This window comes from Misgurnus anguillicaudatus, chromosome 24 (assembly GCF_027580225.2).
Source record: "Misgurnus anguillicaudatus chromosome 24, ASM2758022v2, whole genome shotgun sequence".
NCBI lineage: Eukaryota > Metazoa > Chordata > Actinopteri > Cypriniformes > Cobitidae > Misgurnus > Misgurnus anguillicaudatus.
In genome coordinates, this window is record NC_073360.2 from 31,807,301 (window position 1) to 31,832,628 (window position 25,328).

Genomic DNA, 25,328 nt, shown 5'->3' on the forward strand with positions numbered 1-25,328 from the left:
CATTTTCTAGGTTGATAGAAGCACTGGGGACCCAATCATAGCACTTAAACATGGAAAAAGTCAGATGTTCATGCCATGGCCCCTTTAACTTGAAGACGGCTTTTAAGAATTTTGTGTAAGTATATGAAAATCAATCAGGGTAGATTTTACTTTCTATTGCCTACCTGGTATAAAATATAATAGTCAGAAAGTGTTTAATCCCACACCGCAAAACACAATCAAATAATTGTATTTAATAATTCCTGATATTGAATAATTTCTACTGTCATGACATTACCGTAAAAGTGATACAAACAATGCACAAGAGCAAATCAATGGAAATTTTTTTTTGATTCTCCACAACAAAAAAAAAACACCCAGATGTGGGGATAATTTATATACTCTATATTGTTAAAAAAGTTTCAAGAAAACATTGCAGTCATTTGTTCCCCATTAAACAATGCCCATCTGATACTAAGCACCTGCACTATCACAGACCAGAGGACCACGAGAATCACCCTGCAGTTCATACAAAGACATCAATGCAACAAGATCGCTACACTGAATTTATATACACTGAGATACGTGATTTGTGTTGGAGAGAACAAACTCAACAGTACAATATCATTGACAGTGTCTTTGTTGTAGCGAGGATCTAAATGTCTGAATGTTTCTACTTAAATCCATTCAAAAGCCATTCAAAAATCACAAGACAAGATTTGAATAATTCAGTGTGTTTATTATAGCATCTTGAGTCATAAGGTAAACACTCACTGAAATAATTCATAAAACATGAATGAATCAAATTACCATTCCTGTTGAGTAATAATAAAAATAACTAAACGGTTACACCTCAGATAAGTATTTCTATCACTTTGTGAATTATGACTGACCTTGTAATTATTAAATAATAGCTTACAGATAGCATTTCAGGATTCTTTGCAAATGTGATTTTCTGACATACTGCATAAGGAAATCTGTGAATGCTGATTTTGCTATGTAAGTGTGACATATATTTGGTCTCATCTGGCACACTGGGTCAATGTGAGTACAAGATATTAAATGCATCATAATAAGCCTGTTTGAGATGTATAAAATTACACTTTAGGTGCTTCTTTTTTGTGGATTAATCAACCTCCTCAATGGTAGGACCGGATGCACTTCCTCCTGCACCACCTCCTGCCCCTCCAGGAAATCCTCCAGGCATTCCCCCCGGCATTCCACCCGGCATGCCACCAGTACCCTGATAGAGCTTGGTAATGATGGGGTTGCAGACCTTTTCCAGCTCTTTCTGTTGATGTTCATACTCATCCTTTTCTGCAGTCTGTCGCACAAGAGATAACATTCAGTTCACTGAAGAAATTTAAGAATGACTGAGAGAGATACTGGGCAATTAACATTGCTATCGCAACACATGTTTTTGTTGGCATGTGGGTTAATGGTGTTTGTGTTTTTGGGTGAAACATTCTGGGTGACTAATCAAGTTTCCATAAGGCGAGGAAATTTAATTGTATCAAAGATCCTTCAATGACAAACTCATAACAAAGTTAGTCTTAAGCTCTAGAATTTGTGTGCAGTTCACATTTTTTTTATTGTTACCTACCTGGTTTCTGTCCAGCCAAGAAATGACCTCATTGCATTTGTCAATGATGATTTTCTTGTCATCCGCGCTGATCTTGTCCTTTAGCTTTTCATCCTCCACAGTGCTCTTCATGTTGAAGGCCAGCGATTCCAAAGTGTTCTTGGCCGTGACCTTCTCCTTCTGAATTTCGTCCTCTGCACGATACTTGTCAGCTTCCTGTACCATACGCTCTATGTCTTCCTTGCTCAAACGACCTAAAAGAAGCACGAGAAATTAGGAGGAAACTCAGGGTGGACAACTGAGTTGGTTTTTGAACCCAAGAAAGCTCTGAAGTAAAATAAGTAAGGAGTGAACTCTCAAAAAAAGGGTCAGCGTTAGAAGAACTGAGAGTTTGTCTTGATCTTAAAGGTCTCATTTGTGGAAATGATCTTACCTTTGTCATTGGTGATTGTGATCTTGTTCTCCTTGCCAGTGCTTTTGTCCACTGCAGAAACATTGAGGATGCCATTGGCGTCAATGTCGAAAGTAACTTCAATCTGCGGCACACCACGAGGGGCAGGAGGGATCCCTGTTAACTCAAATTTGCCAAGAAGGTTGTTGTCCTTTGTCATGGCTCTCTCTCCTTCATATACCTAATGAAACGTAAACCAGGTGTCAGTTGTGTGTTCATACAAGTCAAGTAGAAATTCATGAATTCGCCAACTCGGAATACAGTTACCAATTCTTGCAACTCTTTTATTTATAGTACCTGGATCAGTACACCGGGTTGGTTATCTGAGTAGGTAGTGAATGTCTGGGTTTGTTTAGTAGGAATGGTGGTGTTCCTCTTGATTAACACAGTCATGACACCACCAGCTGTCTCAATGCCCAGAGAGAGAGGAGTAACATCCAGTAGCAACAGGTCTTGGACATTCTCTGATTTATCTCCCGCTAAGATGGCTGCCTGCACCGCTGGATGGGTTTTAAGGGAACATAGATAATAACAATATGTTATACACCAGCGAGCCAAAAAGACTAGACTAACTAGTAGAATGTAAATCAGTGGTTCTTTATCCTGGTTCATGATTCAGTTCATGGATCTATCTGTTAACTTTGAGGTTCTCAAAACCAGGATTAAGAAACCTGATGAGTCCATGGCGTTCATAAAAGCACCTACCAGCTCCATAGGCAACTGCTTCATCAGGGTTGATGCTCTTGTTAAGATCCCGGCCGTTGAAGAGGTCCTGCAGCAGCTTCTGAATTTTGGGAATGCGAGTGGAACCGCCAACCAGCACTAGGTCGTGGATCTGCGCCTTGTCCATCTTGGCATCCCGCAGGGCCTTTTCCACCGGCTCCAGGGTTCCACGGAAGAGGTCGGCGTTGAGCTCCTCAAAACGTGCTCTGGTGATGGAAGTGTAGAAGTCGGAACCTTCATAGAGAGAGTCGATCTCAATGCTAGCCTGCGTGCTGGAGGAGAGGGTACGCTTGGCCCGCTCGCATGCCGTTCGCAGGCGACGGACTGCGCGTTTGTTGCTGGTTATGTCCTTTTTAAACTTGCGCTTGAACTCGCCAATAAAGTGGTTGACCATTCGGTTGTCAAAGTCTTCACCGCCCAAGTGCGTGTCACCGGCAGTCGCCTTGACTTCAAAAATGCCATCCTCAATAGTCAGGATGGACACATCGAAGGTGCCACCACCCAGGTCAAAGATCAGAACATTGCGTTCACTACCAACCTGTAACAATACACTTGTTTAGTAACCAGTGAACTACTAATGTAAACGGCGGATTAGTCCGACTATGATGTTATCAAACGTTACATTTATCCACAGCGACTTACAGTGCATTACAAGGTATACATTTGATTACTATGTGTGTTACTGGGTGTCCTTTTCACGCTGCTAACACAATTCTATGCCACTGAGCTATACAGGAGCACATTACTGTATGTAAACCTGATTTTTACTGTAAACTAGACACTTACAAAAATCTAAAATAAACAACATAATCACAAACATATCATTACTGTAACAATGCACTCAAGGCATCTCCTTCTGGTTAACCAAGTTCATACTCTTAAACAAGGAATATACCATATAAAGCTCTTTACTATCCTAGCTTAACTCAAAATATCTGTGTACCTTTTTGTCCAGCCCATATGCGATAGCAGCTGCCGTTGGTTCGTTGATTATCCGAAGCACATTAAGGCCTGAAATGGTTCCAGCATCTTTGGTGGCTTGCCGTTGAGAGTCATTGAAGTAAGCAGGCACTGTGATGACTGCGTTTGTCACAGCCTAACATATCAATATCAAATGAGAAGATCTGATGAGCATCAGAGGTTGTGTAGGCACATTTACTTTCACTGTCATACAAGCATTAGGGAGGTTTTTATATCCATCATATTATATAGACATTTAAAGGTGCAGTGTGTAATTTTTAGTAGAATCTCTTGACAGACATGCAAAATAATATACAAAACAATATTATCAGTGGTGTATAAAGACCTTTCATAATGAACCGTTATGTGTTTATCATCTTAGAACGAGACCTTTTTATCTCCATACACAGAGGGTCCCCTTACATGGAAGTCACCATTTTGTGCCGCCATTTTTCTACAGAAGCCCTTAACGGACAATTTTTTTACTAAGTGGTCTCTGAATTTGACATGTTTGTCCGGTGGCGGCTACCGTAGCTTCTCTATGTATTTTAAAAGCAAGGGGTGAGCAGTGGATTAAGCCGTTGGTTGCAATTTGCAACCTCACCACTAGATGCCGCTAAAATTTTCACACTGCACCTTTAATAAACATCACCCAGAGATGTTTAGTTTGTTTGCTTGTTTAAATAATTGAAGCAGATGACCCCATGCCGGATCCGCACTGGAGCTGCTGACTTCGGCACAAATTCGGTAAGGATCTGGCCCAGAGTCATCTGCTGTCTGGGATTGGTTTTAATTTGATAAACCCAATGGTTCGTAGATGCCAGCTTACATGTGTTTAGAAATCCTCACTTTGTGACAAAAAGTATTTGCATTAGTAATAATTTTTCGTGATTTATTTTATGACAAATCTCATATAACAGTGTAAAGTAATTAACTGTGTAATGCAATGTGCAAAACATGCAACAAATGTTCACAAAAATAGGATCTTTCACAAATCAAATTCTATTAAATGTATTCACGTCCTTCCTGTAATCAAAGGGATGCTTTATTTTGCAGAGTTAGCAAATGCTTTCATTGGTAATATTTTTTTTTTAAATTCTGAAGATCATTGGCTGACGCAAAATCAGATATAAATCTGTGGTGACGTTCTCAAAACCACTTTATAACATGTTATTAGATAAAACTGTTTATGAATCTTTGCACTTCACCACCTGACCACAAAATGTTTGTTTGCTTTCATTTTCATTTGTATTCTTTTTTTATTCATTTTATCAATAACTGAACCCAAACCTTATATGATGCGACTGTAAAAATTTGTGGCCTTCAGCCAAGGAGAGGCCTTTAGATTGTGTTTTGGCATGACTACATGACATAAAATATGTCATGGGTGTAACTGTATTTGACAAGCTATTGCATGCTTTTGTCTGGATCTGCAGATATGAAAAGTATGTTTAAACATTAATGTAAACACCTAAAAAAATTTGTTTTATTACAAGGTTTATGTGCTTCAGATAAAACAAAGGACCTTTACATGGTCAAAATTTACAAAATTACTGTTTTGAAATTATTTTGTGCATAATAAATGCTTATTAAACTATTTACATTATAATGTGCTTTTGTCAAAAATTTTTAATATTTAAAGGTGCAGTGTGTAATTTTTAGAAGGATATCTTGACAGAAATGGAAATTTATATACAAAACTATATTATCAGGTGTGTATAAAGACCTTTTATAATGAACCCTTATGTGTTTATTACCTTAGAATGAAACGTTTTTATCTACATACCCCCTTACATGGAAGTCGCCATTTTGTGCCGGCATGTTTCTACAGAAGCCCTTAATGGACAAACTTTTTTTACAAAGATTTATCCGAAGATGACATGTTTGTCTGGTGGTGGTTACCGTAGCTTCTCTATGCGTTGTAAAAGCGAGAGGTGAGCAGTTAACTGAGCCATTGGTTGCAATTCGCAACCTCACCACTAGATGCCACTAAAATGTACACACTGCACCTTTAATTTAATTTCTGTTCAAAATATATTTTGAATCACAGATTTTCTTAATCGTTTTTTTTTTTTACTATTTTATTTGCAATGGAGGAGAATTGTGCAAGATCAGTACGAAACAAAAGTAGTGATGCCATAACTTATACATCAGCATTTTAGGAAGTGCACTTATCACAAACATAATCTTGACCTATTATTCATAACTGACAACCACATTGTTAAAACTCTTATTTTGTGCTTCCTGTGCGTGCATGTTGTGTGCAACGAAATGGCAGAACGTGTAAAAAAAAAATGCATAAATGCAAAAGGCTTTATAATGTGAAATGAATTGCTTCTGTAACTCAACTATTGCGGTATTCTGTTGTTCTCATCTCACCTTGCCCAAATAGGCCTCAGAAATTTCCTTCATCTTGGTGAGGACCATAGAGGAGATCTCCTCAGGATAGAAGGTCTTGATTTCTCCTTTGTACTCCACCTCCACCTTGGGTTTGCTGCCCTCATTGATGACTTTAAAGGGCCAGTGTTTCATGTCAGCCTGAACTACCGCGTCATCAAAGCGTCGACCAATCAGGCGCTTGGCATCTGTTAAAAAGACAATGACAGGAAAGCAGTGGTTTTATACACATATGCTCATATATGGCCATGCAGCAGATCTTACTGTGGGGTTAGATGGCATTAAATATCACACCTCAACAAAAATATAGTCATATAACTGCATTGCCATCTAATGGTTTAAGAGTGTAATATATTTATTTCAATCATATTTATATGATTCTGTCTGTGAAAGCCAGTTTAAAGTTACATAATGTTATGACTCTGATTAAATCATGAGATTAGAAGCATAAAAGTTATATTTTTCCAGAATGTTCTTTTCATTATGTAAGATGTTTTATGTTAAAAAAATCACAAAAAAATACTTATGTTTTTAAGATCTAAATACGTCTTATATGGCATGACTTACCAAACACTGTGTTGTTGGGATTCATGGCTACTTGGTTCTTGGCTGCATCTCCGATGAGTCTCTCCGTGTCGGTGAAAGCGACGTAGCTGGGGGTCGTCCTGTTCCCTTGGTCGTTGGCAATGATCTCCACCTTTCCATGCTGGAAGATGCCCACACAGGAGTAGGTGGTGCCCAAATCAATACCCACAGCTGGACCTTTTGACATCCTGCCTGAATAAAAAAACATGGCTGAAGTTAAATAGTCTTTTACTGTTTTATAAATACTGTTTATAAATATGCATTTTGGTTATAAGACTTTTGAAAGGCTATACACATTTTATGTCACAGCTGGTTATCCAAACAAAGCTTGTTATAACCTGTCACAAACATGTACTGCAATACAATCTAACTAATATTAAATTTATGTATATTGGACTTTAACATCTAAATAATAAGCACTGATATCATTGTCAATCATTAAATATGTGTACATGTGATTAAAAGGTGAATGAAATGAATCAAATGTACATGTGTATAAATATACTGGCACGTAGTGTAACTACCACCATATTTTTGACCGATGTGGTCACGCCACCATGCTTGAACCGTCAGCTGCTTTAAAAAGCCCTGAACTGGCTGTATGCCATGACCAAGGGTGTGTATGTGTGGCACAGCTACTGTGAAGTTATGTCACCATACACGGCCTACTGCTGACTCAAATTCAATTTGTTGTAATTTTATTATGAAATTACTTTGTTCAGATTTATTTAGTTGTTTATATTTGTCTATATGGCTTAGATTTGGATTTTTTATAACATCATGACTTATAAGCACATTGGGAAAGTTACACTGTAAATATTTGCTATAATTATGCAGCTGGTTGCCAGGAAGATAAAGACTGAAAAAGTTTCATGTTCATTTAACTTTGAACAAACTGTTGCCAGTAAATAACATAAATGTAAAATCTACAGTAAGTTACTGGCAGCTAGTTGCTATTAATACCCATTAATACTGTAATTTCTACAGACATTTTTTACAGTGTAGAGATACAAAGGACTTGCTGTAGAGTTCATGTGACCTGCGATAGCCGCATTATTTGGTCTGAATGCGTGACAATATATTCAGAGGGAGGAATTTTAGTGTAGGCTTATACTGTCCGAAAAAAATGGCCAAAAATTGTCCCAAGCTTTCACTGTGGCAGTGCAACTGAAAACGATCCTAAAAGGTACACATGTAATACCGACATGTAGCTTTGAGGCACTAATATGCACTCTTTGGTACCAATATGTGCCTCCGACTGAGGAACTAATACACATTTTTAGGAGCATTAGATCAGTCTTTGAAAGGATATTGCCCGATGACAGATGGGGACCATTTTTGACCACATTTTTCTAATTTCTTCTGCTTTATTTATTTATTACACCATTCCAGTATCGATGGCTAAATTTATGGTGAGTTAATCCATTCAAAAGTTGATCCATGCAGGTTTGGGAAAGGGCAATTGGGCATCTCCAATTCATCTAACTTGCATGTTTTGGGGCTGTAGGAGGAAACCGGAGTACCTGGAGTAAACCCAGGGAGAACATGCAAACTCCACACAGTAAGGTCACCTGACCTAGCCGGGGCTCAAACCGGGGACCTTCTTGCTGTGAGGCAACAGTGCTACCCACTGTGCCACCCCCATCTTTTTCTCATAGCGTATATGACTGACATAATTGACTAAATTTGTTTCTCATTAACACATTCTGATCTATCTAATTGATAAAGGCCTCTATTAATATATAATAAATAATTTGGTAGACAAATATACATTATGCCAACCAGAAGGTTTACAACATTCCCATAACTAACATTTGCATAAAAAGCAGTCCGACGAGTGCTAAATATATTTGGGAATTCCTTTAATATTGCTGATTGAGTGAGTGAATGCCCTGCATATCTGTAATCTGGAAAGCGAGCCCATTTAACAAATATATATATATATATATGATTTTTTTTGTCACTGCATAATTCCCACTTCAATTTGTGCTTCATAGCATTGATGGCATATTCTAAAATGTGGTAAATAGTAATAATAAAGAATGAGTGTGTCCAAAATGTGTGCACTCCATTGAGGCCATAAAGAATCTAATCACATTGTTCAAACTTACTACACACGTGGGTAGTAAATGTAAGTAAAACTATAGTGTTAACACTTTGCAATAAACTTGTTAACATAATTAAATGCATTGGCTAACTTGAACTAAGAATAAACAATAATGGGGCGGTTTCCCGGACCAGGATTAGCTTAATCCAGGACTATGCCTTAGTTTAATTAGGAAATATAACTAGTTTTAACAAACATGCTTTACTAAAAACATTACCTGTGTGCATTTTGAGGTAAAACTAAGGGCACTGATGTATTTTAAGATATGTAAGTGCAAGTTTTTTCAGTTTGAAGAGCTCTTAAAAGTGTTTAAGTCTATGCCTAGTCTAATCCCTGTCCGGGAAACCGCCCCATAGTTTTCAGCATTTATTAATCTTTAATGTCAATTCTATTATTCATGTTAATTCATTGTCTATTAACCCCCCACACTTGTAAGGTTAACAGTTACAACTTTTGATTTTAAAAAATTATTAGTTAATGCTGAAAATACCATGAACTAAGATTAATAAGTGATATAGAAGTGTTGTTCATTGTTAGTTCATGTAAGCTAATCCATTAACAAATACAACATTGTTTGTTGCAAAGAGTTAAGTTTTGGAAACCTATTCATTTTAATGGAGTTTCTACACTGCCTTGCTTGACAAGCGTGTTAATCAGCTGGGTACAAATGCAAAGATAAAATGGACTTGGCAATGTTTTAGATCTGATCACTGCCAAAAGTGTTCAAATCCAAAACGTACAAGCAGGCGACACAAAATGCCAAGCAAAATTGTTGCGAGCTTCTTGCAATGCCTCAAAGAAATCTTTTACCTGACCGAATAAGTTGATAGATAAGTGAGAGGAAATGTGTGTTGTGTCCCTCAGCACCAGTCTGGAGTCGGTTCTGGTGTATTCTGCACTCACACACACTGATCTGCGTTTATAGGCACAGCAGCGCGAGGTCACCTGACTCCAGAGAAACTTCCAGACTGCACTACTCATGTGCTCTGGCTCAGCAGCCCAATATCTGCTATTCAGAGAAAAAGGAGTGAAGTAACAACCGACTGTTAGTACCAGCACAAAAAACACAGACTGTATAGTTCCCATTCAAAAGGATTTAAAGTCTGCATCAGTTACTTTACATTGCAAAATACAATACATGTTTTGTGAGGATTTTTTGCCTTTAAAATGACTGGTGGTGCTGTAGTGTGCTAGATAAACATATGCTCAGCCAAGATAAGTTTGACATTAAGTATTAAAAGTGAAACACATAAGGGTGATACACACATGCTAGGTCACATGGACGACAGCTGAAGAATAAGCAGTAAAACTGATGTTTCACGCTTAACCACCACATACAATGCTAGATTTGTGAATGAAACCTTGTCTTGCTCTCATATCCTATATATGTGATGGTCCTGGCATACTTAGTGCCCTAGGTGACATAGGACATTACCAAAGAAAATAAATTAATATTATTAATATAATTTAAATATTATTATATAACGTTTGTATAAGCATTAGTGTGTGTTAACTCAGTAGCATAGTTTTCCTTTGGAAAAGACCTGGGGCAAATCCTAATTGTTTAAAGGGACCTCACTTTTTTTTTGAAAATATGCTCATTTTCCAGATCCCCTAGAGTTAAAGATTTGATTTTTACCGTTTTGGAATCCATGCAGCTGATCTCCGGGTCTGGCGCTAGCACTTTTAGCATAGCATAGCATAATCCATTGAATCTGATTAGACCATTTAGCATCGCGCTCAAAAATAACCAAAGAGTTTTGATATTTTTCCTATTTAAAACTTGACTTTTATGTGGTTATATTGTGTACTAAGACCGATAGAAAATTAAAAGTTGTGATTTTCAAGGCAGATATGGCTAGGAACTATACTCTCATTATGGAGTAATAATCACAGACTTGCTGCCGTAACATGGCTGCAGCAGGCGCAATGATATTACATAGTGCTGGTGTCATGAGCAATTCGTTCCCATAGATATGTATAAAGGATGTCTCGCCCGCGCTGCTGGCCAATTGAGTGGAACGTCCGCATTTTGGTGGCCATCTTACCACATGATGCTCGCTCACTCGTAGCATTGAGTTTTAATGGTACAGGTACTTTAAATGACCATAACTTGCTTAATTTCTTACAGATTTTCAAACGGTTTGGTTTGTTATAAACACCAAAGATGTACCTATGACACTGCATGCTTATACTAAAAAAATTGAAAAAATTCATGAAAAATGTTAAAGCATCCAGAATTACGTTAATAACGTTTGTAAGAAACCAAACCGTTTGAAAATTGGTAGAAAATTGACCAAGTTGTGGTCATTTAAAAGTACCTACACCATTAAACTCAATGCTTAGAGTGAGCGAACTGGGGTAAGATGGCCGCCAGGTGAGGACGTTAGAGACTCCGCCGTAAGACATCTAGCCTTTATACATATATGTTCGGTCCCCCCTGGTAATTCGGTCTCTCCTAGGACCCTGACTGGTACCAAGCACTAATGCCTGTTCAAAAATTTGTCATTGCGATATTTCGGCTGCGTTAGCGGTCTAGCAAGCTAATTACGTTGTACAAAATAGAAGCATACACATTTAAAAAAAAAATTTACAAAAAAAGAATATAATAAACTAATACTCATGTTACTTTTATTTTTGTTAATTATTAACATACCTTACGAAATGTATTTTTTTAAATAGTAAAAGTGTAGTAATCATGGCTTATAAATTATAATTTTAATGTGTGATTCAGCTATGTAGTAATCATGTTTTGAATAAGAAATTTATTAACTTTACACAGTACAAAAGTGGAAAGGGTACAGTATAATAATCTAAATAATAAAATGACACAAGCAATGTATAGATCTCCTACCTATAGCCTTATTTATATACTACTATAAACATATCATTTAAAATATATCAATTGTAATTTTAACCACGTTCTACACTGTAAAAAATCTTTAAATTTTTTTGTTGAATTAACTCAGTTTTACAAGTCATGTCAACTTACAATTATTTATCTTGACTGGAGATGAGTTGTTATAACTACAGGTAAGTTGTTATAACTTATAAAATATAATTGAAAAAAGTCATCTCTTGTCTTGATAAATAATAGAAAGTTGACATGACTTGTAAATCTGCATTGATTTAACAAAAAAAAATTTAAGGCAGCAAATGTTTTTACAGTGTAACTACATAAATCATGACGAGATTTTGTGGGAATTGTAATAAGGCGCTAAGTTTTTTCAGCCAATGGAATCACGCGGGGGTCCTAAGGGGGCAGAATTGCCAGGGGGGACCAAATTGCCCATGACACCTGTCATATTCCCCTGCTATTGAAAGTTACTAAGAGGACTACTTTCGGCTGCTGTGCAATATCATTGCGCCTCCTTCACCCATGCCACGGCAGCAAAGTCAGGCTAAAAGATTACCCAATTAGACTGATTCAGGTTTTAATGGGCATTACAGATTTTACAGATGTTATGCATATTTTACAGTAGTTTCATTAAACGAGCTTGAAAAAGAGGGCAAACAATAATATTATAAAAGTATTACACTTTATTACAGAATAACATTGTACTGAGCAGTACAAACTAAAATTGTAGTGTCCATGACTCACTAGAAAGAGAGCGCTTAAATGTCACAGTAAAGCTTAAAATAAAATGCTTACCACCCCACCCTCTCTCTCTCTCAGTTCATTCAGTTTAACATTACTATATAATCTTTTCTATCGTGCTACATTAGTTAACAGCATAAAAGTAATGTGCAAATTTCAAGGAATTATGCATAAAACTACGGCACTCATGTAAGGTTCAAAGAAAACCTATGCACAATTCACTGAATGTGCACTGTGTCAATTGGTGACAGTTACTAATAAATAATAATATTAATTAAATATACATAAGACATCAAATATGCAAATGTTTAGTGTTCCATACTCATATGTGTGCAAACAAGGTGTAAACGTGTTTCGTGCCCTCCGCGTAATAAAACAACGGCACTGTGATCTCGGGGTAAACGGGGTCCGGGTGTCTCCATTCACTGAGCTATTTCTGATCAGATGATACTTGAGAACTGTTTGAAATTGGTGTGAGAAGACCACAAGGGATTTTCTAGAGCTTCTCAGAACCGGGTTTCTGATCTGCACGCATTTCTATTATTATATTGTGCTCTTATGTGACTTATGTGTGCACCAGATGTTTCGTAGATGGTATAACAGGTTCAGTCTGCCAAATGAGTGAAGGTTTCTGCCAATTCAAGCTCTTACTGTATCAGCGATATCTGTAGTCTTAGAAAAAGAAAAAAAAATGTACTCTACTGTACCTGCATTTTAGGCACTGTCAAGGTAAAAGCTAATTAAAATGACACCAAATTACAGTAAATGTTTGCATAAGTGATGAAGGTTCATCTCAGAGTAGGCTACTGTATGTCAAAATAATCCTGACACATTAAGACAGCAGAACAAGTTTGGAACTCTTTTCATCTTGTTCATGCAACAAACACTGATTTAAAAGCAGCATCATTCTTCAGGTTAAAATTCCACAGGAACGTATCCGTCACATTTTCCACGAAAATCCCATTTAGGCCGTTTTGGTCTCAGGAGAAAAGGTGTCTCAGGTGATAAAAGAAATCCTCCTTGTTCTTTCGCACACGACAGCGGCCGCTCAAATAATCCCAGGCCGAGCGCTTACAGTAGTCGTAAAAATGTTCCTCTGCTCTCTTTAGTGTGCTGTTCAGGTCCAGCTTGCCCTGCAGACTGATATAGAAATATCATGGTTATACAGTACAATCATAAGTATATCAACATACCTTGAACCTTTGTTTTTAATGAGTAAATAAATTAAAGGGGTGGTTCAATGGCATTTCATGCAATCTGACTTATTAACACAGTTATAGAGTTGTTTCCTCATGCTAAACGTAGGCAAAGTGTCAAAAAAGCAGTTGGGCATGTTACGAGTATTTCTGTGCCGAATGCACTTCGCCAGGGTTCGTACAAGTTTCAGAAAGTTTTTTTCAATTACAGGTCCAGCTGACGTTTCAGGGGTTTCTATATGTATCACTTCTTTATATGGGCACTTCCCCCAGAAAACCCCGCCCCCCCATCAATCAGTGGGAGACGCTAGAACTTGCAAACATCATATCACACGACACAGCTTTGTTTAATTTTAAAATTCAACAATGCCACGAAAGAAGAAGTGTGTTTTTGGATGTAAGGAGAAGAAAGCCAGCCTTATGAAAACAATGGATATAGTTTTTTATCCGGGGTAGCAGCGGAGTTTTGCGTGTGTGTTTGATGCGCTGGATTTTCCAAACCGGGTCATGAGTTGCATGCGATAAGTAAGACTTCTGTCTTATGTTGGAAATAGTCGCGTGCATATTATATAAATGACACGAACATGTAGTGAATCATAAGTTAAACAGTGTTGTATAGTGTTGCATGACTCGTACTCGCTCCACCCGCGGTAGTAACTCCTCCTTCTTCATTTTTTCGTACGTTATCGGAAAGATTCGATAAAGCTAATCTTTCGTTTATAATCTTTCTACTCTATAGATACTCCTCAGAAATTGCACACACAGCATGTGTTACGTGAGCATTGGGTAAATGGGTCAGTGATCAAAACGTTTTGGCAATTGAGAAAAAAAAAAACTTGTTTTAAAAGCATGCATCAGGTATATATCAATTCACATGGTGTATTTATGTTGATATTATGCAATAAAAAAACTTAAATTTGCAAAATTTTTATGAAAATTAAGAATGAATTAGGGATGCACCGAATCTAGATTTTATACCGAATCGTACTCGCATCCTTATCCATTAACACAGTAAAACACATTAATGAAGTAAACAACGTCCACAGTAGTGTATTTTTCATTTTATTTAATTTTAACTGTAAAAAAAAGGATAGGCAACATTATGCCAGGATGACAAGAGGGAAAAACTATTTTGACAATTACCATAAGCCATTACCATAATGAAAAAGATGCGGTGCGACACGCTCGTTTTTCCAGGTGCGTCCGCAAAATGTGAACCGCCCCTAAGGCTCACCGAAAGAAAAAAGCTTATCTCTACGTCAGCACCCGATGTGTGTAATCAACAGCCGTGTGACGTCGACCAGCATAGCGCAAGCCTAGGATTTTCGGTTCGGTGTAAAAAAAATTCGGCCGAACCCGAACCTCATCAAAAAGCCCAGTATTCGCCGAATCCGAATCCTGGATTCGGTGCATTCCTAGAATGAATGGACCTGAAAATGTCACATGGTGTAACCGCCAATTGCGCTAAAGAACGAGAAATATTAAATATTTTATCCACCTTGATGACATGTAAGCATAATCATAAAAAAAGAAAAATCATTTTAAAATATATATTTTTTTGTTATTTCTAAATGTAAATTTTAATGCGTTTTTGTAATATTTGTCCTGACGTATGCTTAAAACAGCTCTGTTTTCTAAACAATCTTTGACAGATGATGTAAAAATGTATGTAAAAAAACATATTACACTAAACTAGATGATTATATTTTATGCAATTTTTTCTATAAATAAGTAAATAAATAAATAAAAATAATTAACGTCACGTCATTGACCCAAATATAAAAAAATATGCAGAAAGCTTTAAAAAGTGCAAATCGCGAACGCAACTAAGATATGAGTCACATTAAAAAAACGACCTCTCTATAGCATGCACACACTTACAGATGCTATAAACACACACCTGCTTGTAAATTGGATGAGTTGAGCTTCATTTTTGCAGCTGAGAAGAGTATCCCTGTTGTCCAGCAGTATGGTAGCGCACATGAAGAGTTCAAATGTGAAATTTGTATTTACAGCATGTAGCTCCATCACAGATTCATCTTCTGGAGGGCACAGATTTACGAATCAAAACACTGATAACAAATCATCAAAAAAAAAAATTTGTAAGAGCTACTGCAAGTAACTTTTACACTATGAATTAAGCCTCCAAGCTAACTCTTTTCCCACCAAGTTGCAGCCAGCGGCAGCTTTTGTTTCTCCAAAAATACCCAAATTTAGCATTTTTGTAAGGGACTTTTGTTAGCAATCACATTTGGAATGATGATCAAAACCTACACAACGTTTTAACTGTTTCTGAATCAGTGGATGCTTAAGTGTTTAAAAACTTGTCAGGGAAGCGCCATTGGCAGGGAAGCGCTTTCTCTTAATTGACCAGATAACTCGTCAATGGCGGGGAAAGAGTTAAAAAAGTCCAATCCTTAAAGCCCTAGGATATATTATCGTCCCAACATATGTGTTGGGTCATTTCTTTAATTCTCACTTTGATCGCAAGCAGAATCCGTAAAAAAAAAAAAAAGAATCATACACCCCTTCAATAAACTTATGATGACTTGAGACATCATTTATGGCCATAACACAAACGCTGTTATTTCTCAGGGTTAAGGTTTTGATAAAGCAGATTTAGGCGACTCTTACCTAGACTTTGTTTTCGTGCCAGTCTCTCCTGATATCGAGCGCGATCCACCTGCTGTGAGATGAGCTCTAGATGATCACAGCTAAAAATTTCAAACAGACGCAGAGCATCACTGTGTTCGAACTCGCGCTGGAAACCCAGCAGAAGCCACCTGCAACATTTAATACAGCAAGCTTTCTATCAAAAACAATGTTCGTGAAGCTCAACAGATTGTGTGAACAGGCACAAACGTTGTGGGTTTGATTCCCAGGGAACACACATACTTGTCAAAAATGTTTACGGGTTCACTTAGATTCGAAAGCCATAGGTCCGACCTGAGCGGGTTCAGGATAAAAGTTTCACGTGAGCCTCGGACACGGGTTGGGTATAATATTAGTGGCCTCGGGTAATTTTAAATGAATGTGTTTTTGCAAAATGGACCCGAGAAGAACAAAACTATCTTGCGTGCAGAGTCCTTTTACACCCCCCCCCCCCTTTGTTTTCCAAGAGCGCTTGCGACATTATGTTTCGTTGAGCCAGAACTGTCAATCAATTTTAAATGCACACTGTGGCAGTAACCTTTGTGTCGTCGTCAGATAACAAATGAAAATAAATGAACCAGCGGGCCAAATTGGTTGCAAGGCCACCTGGGTTTCTTTCTAGTGTGTGCAGGCTGCTGACTGCACATACGTCTGTGCCGTTTACATTCGGGCCCATTCGGGTTAAAAAAATTTACACTGTGTCAGGTCGGACTTGGGCCTACTAAAAATATTTATACACATCGGGTATAAACATGTAGGTCGGGTACTTTTCTTTAGACCTGAGAAGACCTCTACTTTGGATAAAAGTGTCTGCTAAATGTATAAATGTAATTCAAGTAAATTTACTCCACTTTAAATGCATTCCATAGAACAAAGAAATTTGGATGTGGAACAACAAAGAATAAAATCAGACTGATCTCACAGAAAGCTGTGTTATAGTCACGAAAAATTGGATTAAATTATTTGTGTCCATGGCACAAAATTCGGCTTTTTTGGTGCCTTGAGCACGAATGTCTTTTTCGTGTCACACAAATTTTTATTAATAGTTTTTCGTGTCTGTTGCACGACTTTCTTTTTCGTGTCATTTTATGTATTGTTCCCTCTTTTTTTTTTCTTACCATTGTCGCTTGTGGTTGGGGTTAGAATCACTTTCTTTTACATTTTTGGACATCCTAACCCAAACCCCAACTCTTACCCCAACTCCAGGCGAGAATAGTTTTAAAAGTGGAAAAAAAACATGTAGAAACCAATACATAAAAGCAAATCCTAACCCAAACACCAAATCTCGTGCAATAGACACAAAAAAAAACTATTTATAGAAATTTACACGAAAAAAAAATTTATATTTTGTTCAACATGATATTTTATTTTGGGAGAACAACTTAATTAAAGGGAGACTTAAACAATATGAAGAGATGTATTAACTAGTGAACGGATGAAAAATGAATAAAAATAGGGAAAAACGTTAAACAAAACAACTAAGATGACCAGGTATAAATACAAACCTGTGACAGAACGTGAGTCTATCGAAGTTATCTGTTACCAGATGAGCATGCAGCTGAGGGTCCAGTTCCTTTAGCAAAGCAGCTTCCAGCTCTGAGGAAAACAAAGACATCAATAAGAACAGCATGTGGACTAGATGACAGGATTTCAATATGTAGAAAAATATTTAAGAAAACCCACCCATTTTTCGATAAAGCCCATCGGCACGAAAGTCTTTGGAAAACTTTTCCATATAACAGGAAAAGCTCCAGTAAGTGTCCACCTCGGAGTCCAGAACCTCCAGAAAGCGGCTGCACAGATCATTCATTCCTTGAGCGTAACTCACTTCTGCAGAGAGAGAGAGAGAGAGAGAGAGAGAGAGAGAGAGAGAGAGAGAGAGAGAGAGAGAGAGAGAGAGAGAGAGAGAGAGAGAGAGAGAGAGAGATAGAGAGAGAGAGAGAGAGAGAGAGAGAGAGAGACATGCTGTTAACATAGGACAAAATAAAGAATAGTTCCCAATTTAACCACTAGATGTCGCCATTTCCCTTACCTGGGTGGAAAGCAGCATATGTGATTAAGATGTCTCTTAACACAAGCAGGTTGCCCAAGCCTTCATTCCTTTAAAAAATATATAATAAAATTACAAACCTGATTATTTCAAGGAAAAAGCAGAAGTATCTTAACTGAGTAAACAACTTGAATAATGTTCAACTTGAATAAGGTAGAAGTTATATGAAGCAAGAGATGGTTTCAAAATAAGTGAGGGACCAGTATCCTGTCTTATAATTTTTGCCTACTTTAATTTTTAAACACTTAAAATGTGTTTTCATTCAGCATCTGTGATTATTTTAAAGTCTATATTTACAATTAATTTAAAAAATGTCAGTATATTTGATATGTGTCATTGTAAAGTAAATTATGCAAACAACTTGAGCTAACAAGACTCAAATCATTACCTGGTTACTGTTTAACCACAATAAGACTGAACTTTTCTAGTTTGGTCTGACAGCTGCTGGTCAGCATTCAAATGTTGTTTAATAGGTTGTGTTCCTGTATAACTTAATAGTAAAGCATGGCGTTAGCAGCACAAAAGGTTGTGGGTTTGAACCCAGGGAATACACGATCAAATGTATACCTTGTAATGCCCTGTAAGTCACTTTGGATAAAAGCTTCTGCCAAATGCATGATTGATAAATTACAATGACATATATGTGCAGCACTGGAACTGACATATGTGATGTCACAACACTTCGTTTGTTTAGCACAAAAAGTATTAGGACGAACAGGAACTGTCATATTTAACAAAACAAACAATGCAAAACAACCAGACGAGCCAAGAGAAAGGACATAAAAACAGAACTACTGCTGTTTTTGTAGGCCACTACTGCAATACTGTGTTATCCTCCTAACACATGCATATCATGTTTATTATTTAGCACATTAAGACAGGGTTATTATTCCCAGACAGGGTTTAGATTAAGCCAGGATTAGGCCTTAGTTATATTAGGATATTTAAGTCGTTTTTACAAACAAACCTTACAAACAATGTTACTGGTGTGACCTTTAGACAAAACAATGGCAGTGATATATTTAAAGATACAACCCCAAATCAGAAAAAGTTGGGACACTGCAGAAATTGTGAGCAAAAAAGGAATGGAATAATTTACAAATCTCATAAACTTATATTTTATTCACAGTAGAATATAGATAACATATCAAATGTTGAAAGTGATACATTTTGAAATTTCATGCCAAATATTGGCTCATTTTGGATTTCATGAGAGCTACACATTCTAAAAAAAGTTGGGACAGGTAGCAATAAGAGGCCAGAAAAGTTGGATGTACATATAAGGAACAGCTGGAAGAGGACCAATGTTTAGGAATAGGAATGTTTTCCCATTCTTGTCTAAAACAGGCTTCTAGTTGCTCAACGGTCTTAGGTCTTCTTTGTCGCATCTTCCTCTTTATGATGCACCAAATTTTTTTCTATGGGTGAAAGATCTGGACTGCAGGCTGGCCATTTCAGTACTCAGATCCTTCTTCTACGCAGTCTTGACTTTGTAATTGATGCAGTATGTGGTCTGCCATTGTCATGTTGGAAAATGCAAGGTCTTCCCTGAAAGAGACGACGTCTGAATGGAATCAAATGTGTCTAGAACTTGGATAAACCTTTCAGCATTGATGGTGCCTTTCCAGATGTGTAAGCTGCCCATGCCACACGCATTCATGCAACCCCATACCATCAGAAATGCAGGCTTCTGAACTGAGCGCTAATAACAACTTGGGTTGTCATTGTCCTCTTTAGTCCGAATGAAATGGCGTCCTAGTTTTCCAAAAAGAACTTCAAATTTTGATTCTTTGGACCACAGAACAGTTTTTCACTTTGCTACAGTCCATTTTAAATGAGCGTTGTCCAGGGAAAACGCCTGTGCTTCTGGATCATGTTTAGATATGGCTTCTTTTTTGACCAATAGAGTTTTAGTTGGCAACAGCGAATGACACGGTGGATTGTGTTGACTGACAATGTTTTCTGGAAGTATTCCTGAGCTCATGTTATGATTTCCATTACAGTAGCATTCCTGTATGTGATGCACTGCCGTCTAAGAGCCCGAAGATCACGGCATCCAGTATGGTTTGTCGGTCTTGACCTTTACGCACAGAGATTGTTCCAGATTCTCTAAATCTTTGAATGATATTATGCATTGTAGATGATGATAACTTCAACCTCTTTGCAACTTTTCTCTGAGAAACTCAGAAAACTATTTTTCGCTGCAGCATTTGGGGAATTGGTGATTCTGTGCCCATCTTGACCTCCGAGAGACACTGCCACTCTGAGAGGCTCTTATTATACCCAATCATGTTGCCAATTGACCTAATAAGTTGCAAATTAGTCCTTAAGCTTTTCCTTATGTGTACATTAAAATTTTCTGGCCTCTTATTGCTACCTGTCCCAACTTTTTTTGGAATGTGTAGCTCTCATGAAATGCAAAATGAGCCAATATTTGGCATGACATTTCAAAATGTATCACTTTCAACATTTGATATGTTATCTATATTCTACTGTGAATAAAATATAAGTTTATGAGATTTGTAAATTATTCCATTACTTTTTTACTCACAATTACTACAGTATCCCAACTTTTTCTGTTTTGGGGTTGTATGTCAGTGCAAGCTCGTCTTAAGTTAAGACAACTCAAACATGCTTTTTTAGTCTGAGACTAGACTTTTAAAGATGTCAAATAAATATTTGGTGTCCCCAGAGTACGTTTTAGCTCAAAATATCACAAAGATAAAATTGCCACTTTGTAGGTCTGAGCAAAAATTTGTTGTTTTTGGGTGTGTCCTTTAAAATGCAAATGAGCTGATGCACTCTAAATGGCAGTGCCGTGGTTGGATAGTGCAGATTAAAGGAATAGTCTACTCATTTTCAATACTAAAATATGTTATTACCTTAACTAAGAATTGTTGATACATCCCTCTATCATCTGTGTGCGTGCACGTAAGCGCTGGAGCGCACTGCGACGCTTCGATAGCATTTAGCTTAGCCCCATTCATTCAATGGTACCAATCAGAGATAAAGTTAGAAGTTACCAAACACATCAACGTTTTTCCTATTTAAGACGAGTAGTTATACGAGCAAGTTTGGTGGTACAAAATAAAACATAGCGCTTTTCTAAGCGGATTTAAAAGAGGAACTATATTTTATGGCGTAATAGCACTTTTGGGAGTACTTCGACTCGGTGCAGTAACACCCTCCCTCTCCCATTATGAGAGTGAGAAGGGGAGCGGACTTTTCAGGCGAGTCGAAGTACTCCCAAAAGTGCTATTACACCATAAAATATAGTTCCTCTTTTAAATCCGTTTAGAAAAGTGCTACGTTTTATTTTGTACCACCAAACTTGCTCGTATAACTACTCATCTTAAATAGGAAAAACGTTGATGTGTTTGGTCACTTCTAACTTTATCTCTAAATGGTACCATTGAATGAATGGGGCTAAGCTAAATGCTATCAAAGTGTCGCAGCGCGCTCCAGCGCTTACGTGCACGCACACAGATGATAGAGGGATGTATCAACAATTCTTAGTTAAGGTAATAGCATATTTTAATATTGAAAATGAGTAGACTCTTCCTTTAAGGGGCGGTATTATCCCCTTCTGACATCACAAGGAGAGCCAAATTTCAATTACCTATTTTTCACATGCTTGCAGAACATGGTTTACCAAAACTAAGTTACTGGGTTGATTTTTTTACATTTTCTAGGTTGATACAAGGACTGGGGACCCAAATATAGCACTTAAACATGGAAAAAGTCAGATTTTCATGATATGTCCCCTGTCTGGAAATCCACTCCTAAATGTACAAACTAAGTTAGTTCTCACCGGTAGTATGGTAAATCTCTGTCTGTTCTGGGAACATCTTTATCGATGATGCGTATAGCCTCCTGAAGCTCTTCCAAGTCAAAGGTTACCCGTTCAAAAAGCACCTGAACATAAATATAGACTCATGTCAGCTTAGGTTAGCAATAGAAGCGATGTGACACTTTATTTGAGCATTGAAGAAAGCATAAGCTGAAACGTCTGTTGTTTGGTCTCACAATGAATATGTAAAATAAAATGTCACGCAAAATTGAAAAATGTTTGGTTATACCTGAGACTGCAGCTCCAAAAAAGACTCACTGACTTCGTCCAAATGAACCTGCTGTCTGTTGTGCTCTCTGTCTTGCCTCTGGTCAAAATATTTCACAGCAGCCAACAGCTCGGCTAGATAAAAAATGGTTATTGTCACTGAGCAATGCCTTAGCAGCGCAAAGTTAATGGGTTCGATTCCAAGGCAACACACACATTGTTCAAATGTATAGCTTGCAACGCACTGTAAGTTTCATAATAAAACACATAAATGTATTTCACACATATTGTATTTCATGCATGTAAGTCCTGCCCAAAAACTTCACTTACCATCAGTGCCATTAAGTCGTAGTCGAACGGCTCCAGGAAGCAGCTGTTGCCACTTCCTCTTCATGTGCCGATAGCGCACTGCCATCTGCTCCAGCATCAGGGGGCGCTCCAGAGCCGTAGAGCTGCAGGGGTACATGCCAAACAGAAAGCGCCATACCTGACCCCGTTCCTCTGGTGAAATGCCACCTGAATCACCCAAACACAACATATGTCATACAGAAGCCATTCATACGTATTAAGATATGACAAGATAAAAGGTGAAAGATTAACAGTACATTACTGTACATTAGCAATAAACAGACGTAAAACTTAAAAAAAAGGTTAAAGCATTCATATGTAAATGCATGCATTTGGCAGACACAGTGGATTACAAGGTATACATTTATCAGTATGTGTGTTTCCAGGGATTAAACCCACAACATTTTACACTGCTAACGCAATGCTCTACCAACAAGTTCCACAATAAAAATACACTAAGAATATGTAAATTAATCAGTATATATTTAAAAATGTGATAATAGAGATTAAAAGAGTAATTGACAATACATGTAATCTATTTATTAATATATTCATATCTATAAATTAATGATTTCTTAATGATTAATTAATTGATTCTGTCACAAATGTGCTTAAATTTGAGAAAGTGCAATGCATTTCAATAAAAAGATTATCATTTGCTGGAAAGGTAAAACTATTGTGAGTACAACATTGCGTTAGCAGCACAAAAGTAATGGGTTCGAACCCAGGGAACACACATACTAATAAAAATGTATACTTTGTAATGCAATGAAATTGCACTTTGAAAAAAGCATCTGCTAAATGCATACATGTTCAACTGTTTTTAGAAAAATACCCCTTGCATCATCTTTCTTTTGAACTGATATCTTACTGACTAAGACGTATCAGAGGTATTCTCAATGTCTTTACATACAGTACAATACTTCACTAACAGTAACGACTAAAGCCTGACTAAACAAACAGATAAGAGTTTTATCACTGTTAAGATACCACCATTTAATTGCATCACTTTAAAGGAATGAATTGTATCAGAGAGAGAAGATAAGAGATCCATCCAAATCAGCATTTCACAATGCATGATTAGATCAGGGGGCATTTAAGGGACCACACAGAACAAAAACAACTTCTAATCCTCTTTTTACACAGCCTGAAAGGAACTTATTATGTAATTCGGGTAAAAAAATTCACCTTTGGATGTGTGTGTTTCTAAACACTGCAGTTGATGTAATGATGCTTGTGTCACACGCTTGTGCCACATAGTTGTGATGTCAGACTAGGGTGTGTTTCTGCTAGAAACGTGATTGGATCTTAGGAGTGGTGATGAAAACGACCACAAAACAGACCGGGGATTAAATCAAATTTAAATAAAAAACTTAAATAATGTTCTTAGAAAAATAACCCTGTAATTGTTAACGTAAAATGTGAGACTAATAACATTGTTTTTGGACGCAAATAGAAGAAACAAACCCCAATATACAACAAATAAATAAGTCGATACGTGTAATCGACTTCATGCAGCACCGCAAGAACTGACACGCGGATGACGTCAAAATACCGCGAGAGCGAGTCGAAATTAGACTTCTCCGTATGATTTCTTGAATCGCTCTCGCGGTACTTTGACGGCATTCATCCTTGTATATGCAATATACTGTACTACAGTATCACGGTCTGTTTATTTATGTATAAAAACACACAACACATCCTTAAAAGTGTCCTTAATAGTTTAAATGATGAAAAGATCAAAGCATCAAACCTAACAACTTTTTTATATCTGCGCCTTACTGTTTGCAGTGAATACTTAAACTAGACTAAGCCAAGCAAAAACATACATTAGGCCTACAAGTTTTCAGCATGAACTACAACTCTAACAACCACTTATTAAAATGGAGCAATTATTTTATCTTATTAACCATGCTTTTTGCTGCCACGTTTTATTTGAAGTACTGCTTTAACGTGAATCTTTTCAGTACTAGCCTACATTAAAACATTAGCATTACGTTAGTACTTTTATATTACATTAAACAGTATAATAATAATAATGTGTAAGTACCTAAATTACTGATGATGGTGTCAGTTCAAGACCACCACATAAATTTACCGTTTTTAAAAATATACGTCCTGAGTCTGGACTCGTCCACGCGCCCTTCGGAGTCCATCACACCAGGCAGAGAGATGCGCGGGCACGTGGACTCAGGTGAGATCACAGGTGCGACTGACCGACAGATGTCCATTCCCTTAACTCTCCCAACCGGTCCATTACAATCCAGATGTTGTTTATTTTTCTCGACTACATGTGATTCATCACGAGATGCGATCATTGCTTCGGTAAAGACTCTTTTAATGTTCTTAAAATTGTAAAGAAGTCATAGTTTGGAGATGAACAGGTACAACTCAGCAGCAGACTTTTAGAGAGTTCATTCAGCTTTGTGTGTGTGTTTTGAAGTGAGCAGTGAGCACACCCCTCCTCTTGTCATATGACATGTACTCATCATGGTATAAAAACCCTCGGGCGGTCTCCTGTGTCGCCCCCTGGTGGTGAAATACTATTAGGGCTACTGCATCATAGTCGGCTGTTATATTCACATTTGTAGGGAAGTCATTCATGTCTGAAGGAGCATTTTTTTTTATTTAAATTGCAATAAA

The 25,328-nt window shown here is 37.3% G+C and overlaps 2 protein-coding genes across 5 annotated transcripts; both read right to left on the minus strand.

Annotated features, from left to right (window-relative positions):
- Positions 1-696: 696 nt before the first annotated feature.
- Positions 697-9,753, minus strand: hsc70 (heat shock cognate 70). 2 transcript variants are annotated; one of them, XM_073863322.1, is made up of 9 exons: positions 9,595-9,747; positions 6,660-6,865; positions 6,075-6,280; positions 3,679-3,831; positions 2,718-3,273; positions 2,310-2,512; positions 1,995-2,193; positions 1,583-1,815; positions 697-1,303 (listed from the first exon to the last, which is right to left on the minus strand). In XM_073863322.1, exons 2-9 carry the CDS (start codon positions 6,862-6,864, stop codon positions 1,106-1,108), a joined length of 1,953 nt encoding a protein of 650 aa, XP_073719423.1. In that variant the 5' UTR covers position 6,865; positions 9,595-9,747; the 3' UTR covers positions 697-1,105. The 2 variants fall into 2 exon arrangements, with proteins under 2 accessions (XP_073719423.1, XP_055053141.1); XM_055197166.2 differs by having other exon boundaries at positions 698-1,303; positions 6,660-6,869; positions 9,595-9,753.
- Positions 9,754-12,306: 2,553 nt separating this feature from the next.
- On the minus strand, positions 12,307-25,161 carry LOC129438438 (TBC1 domain family member 15). 3 transcript variants are annotated; one of them, XM_055197171.2, is made up of 10 exons: positions 24,784-25,161; positions 22,668-22,853; positions 22,360-22,472; positions 22,092-22,195; positions 18,263-18,330; positions 17,914-18,060; positions 17,736-17,826; positions 16,213-16,361; positions 15,479-15,617; positions 12,307-13,522 (listed from the first exon to the last, which is right to left on the minus strand). In XM_055197171.2, exons 1-10 carry the CDS (start codon positions 25,001-25,003, stop codon positions 13,363-13,365), a joined length of 1,377 nt encoding a protein of 458 aa, XP_055053146.2. In that variant the 5' UTR covers positions 25,004-25,161; the 3' UTR covers positions 12,307-13,362. The 3 variants fall into 3 exon arrangements, with proteins under 3 accessions (XP_055053146.2, XP_055053145.2, XP_055053147.2); XM_055197170.2 differs by having other exon boundaries at positions 15,479-15,620; XM_055197172.2 differs by having other exon boundaries at positions 15,479-15,620; positions 24,736-24,867.
- Positions 25,162-25,328: the final 167 nt, after the last annotated feature.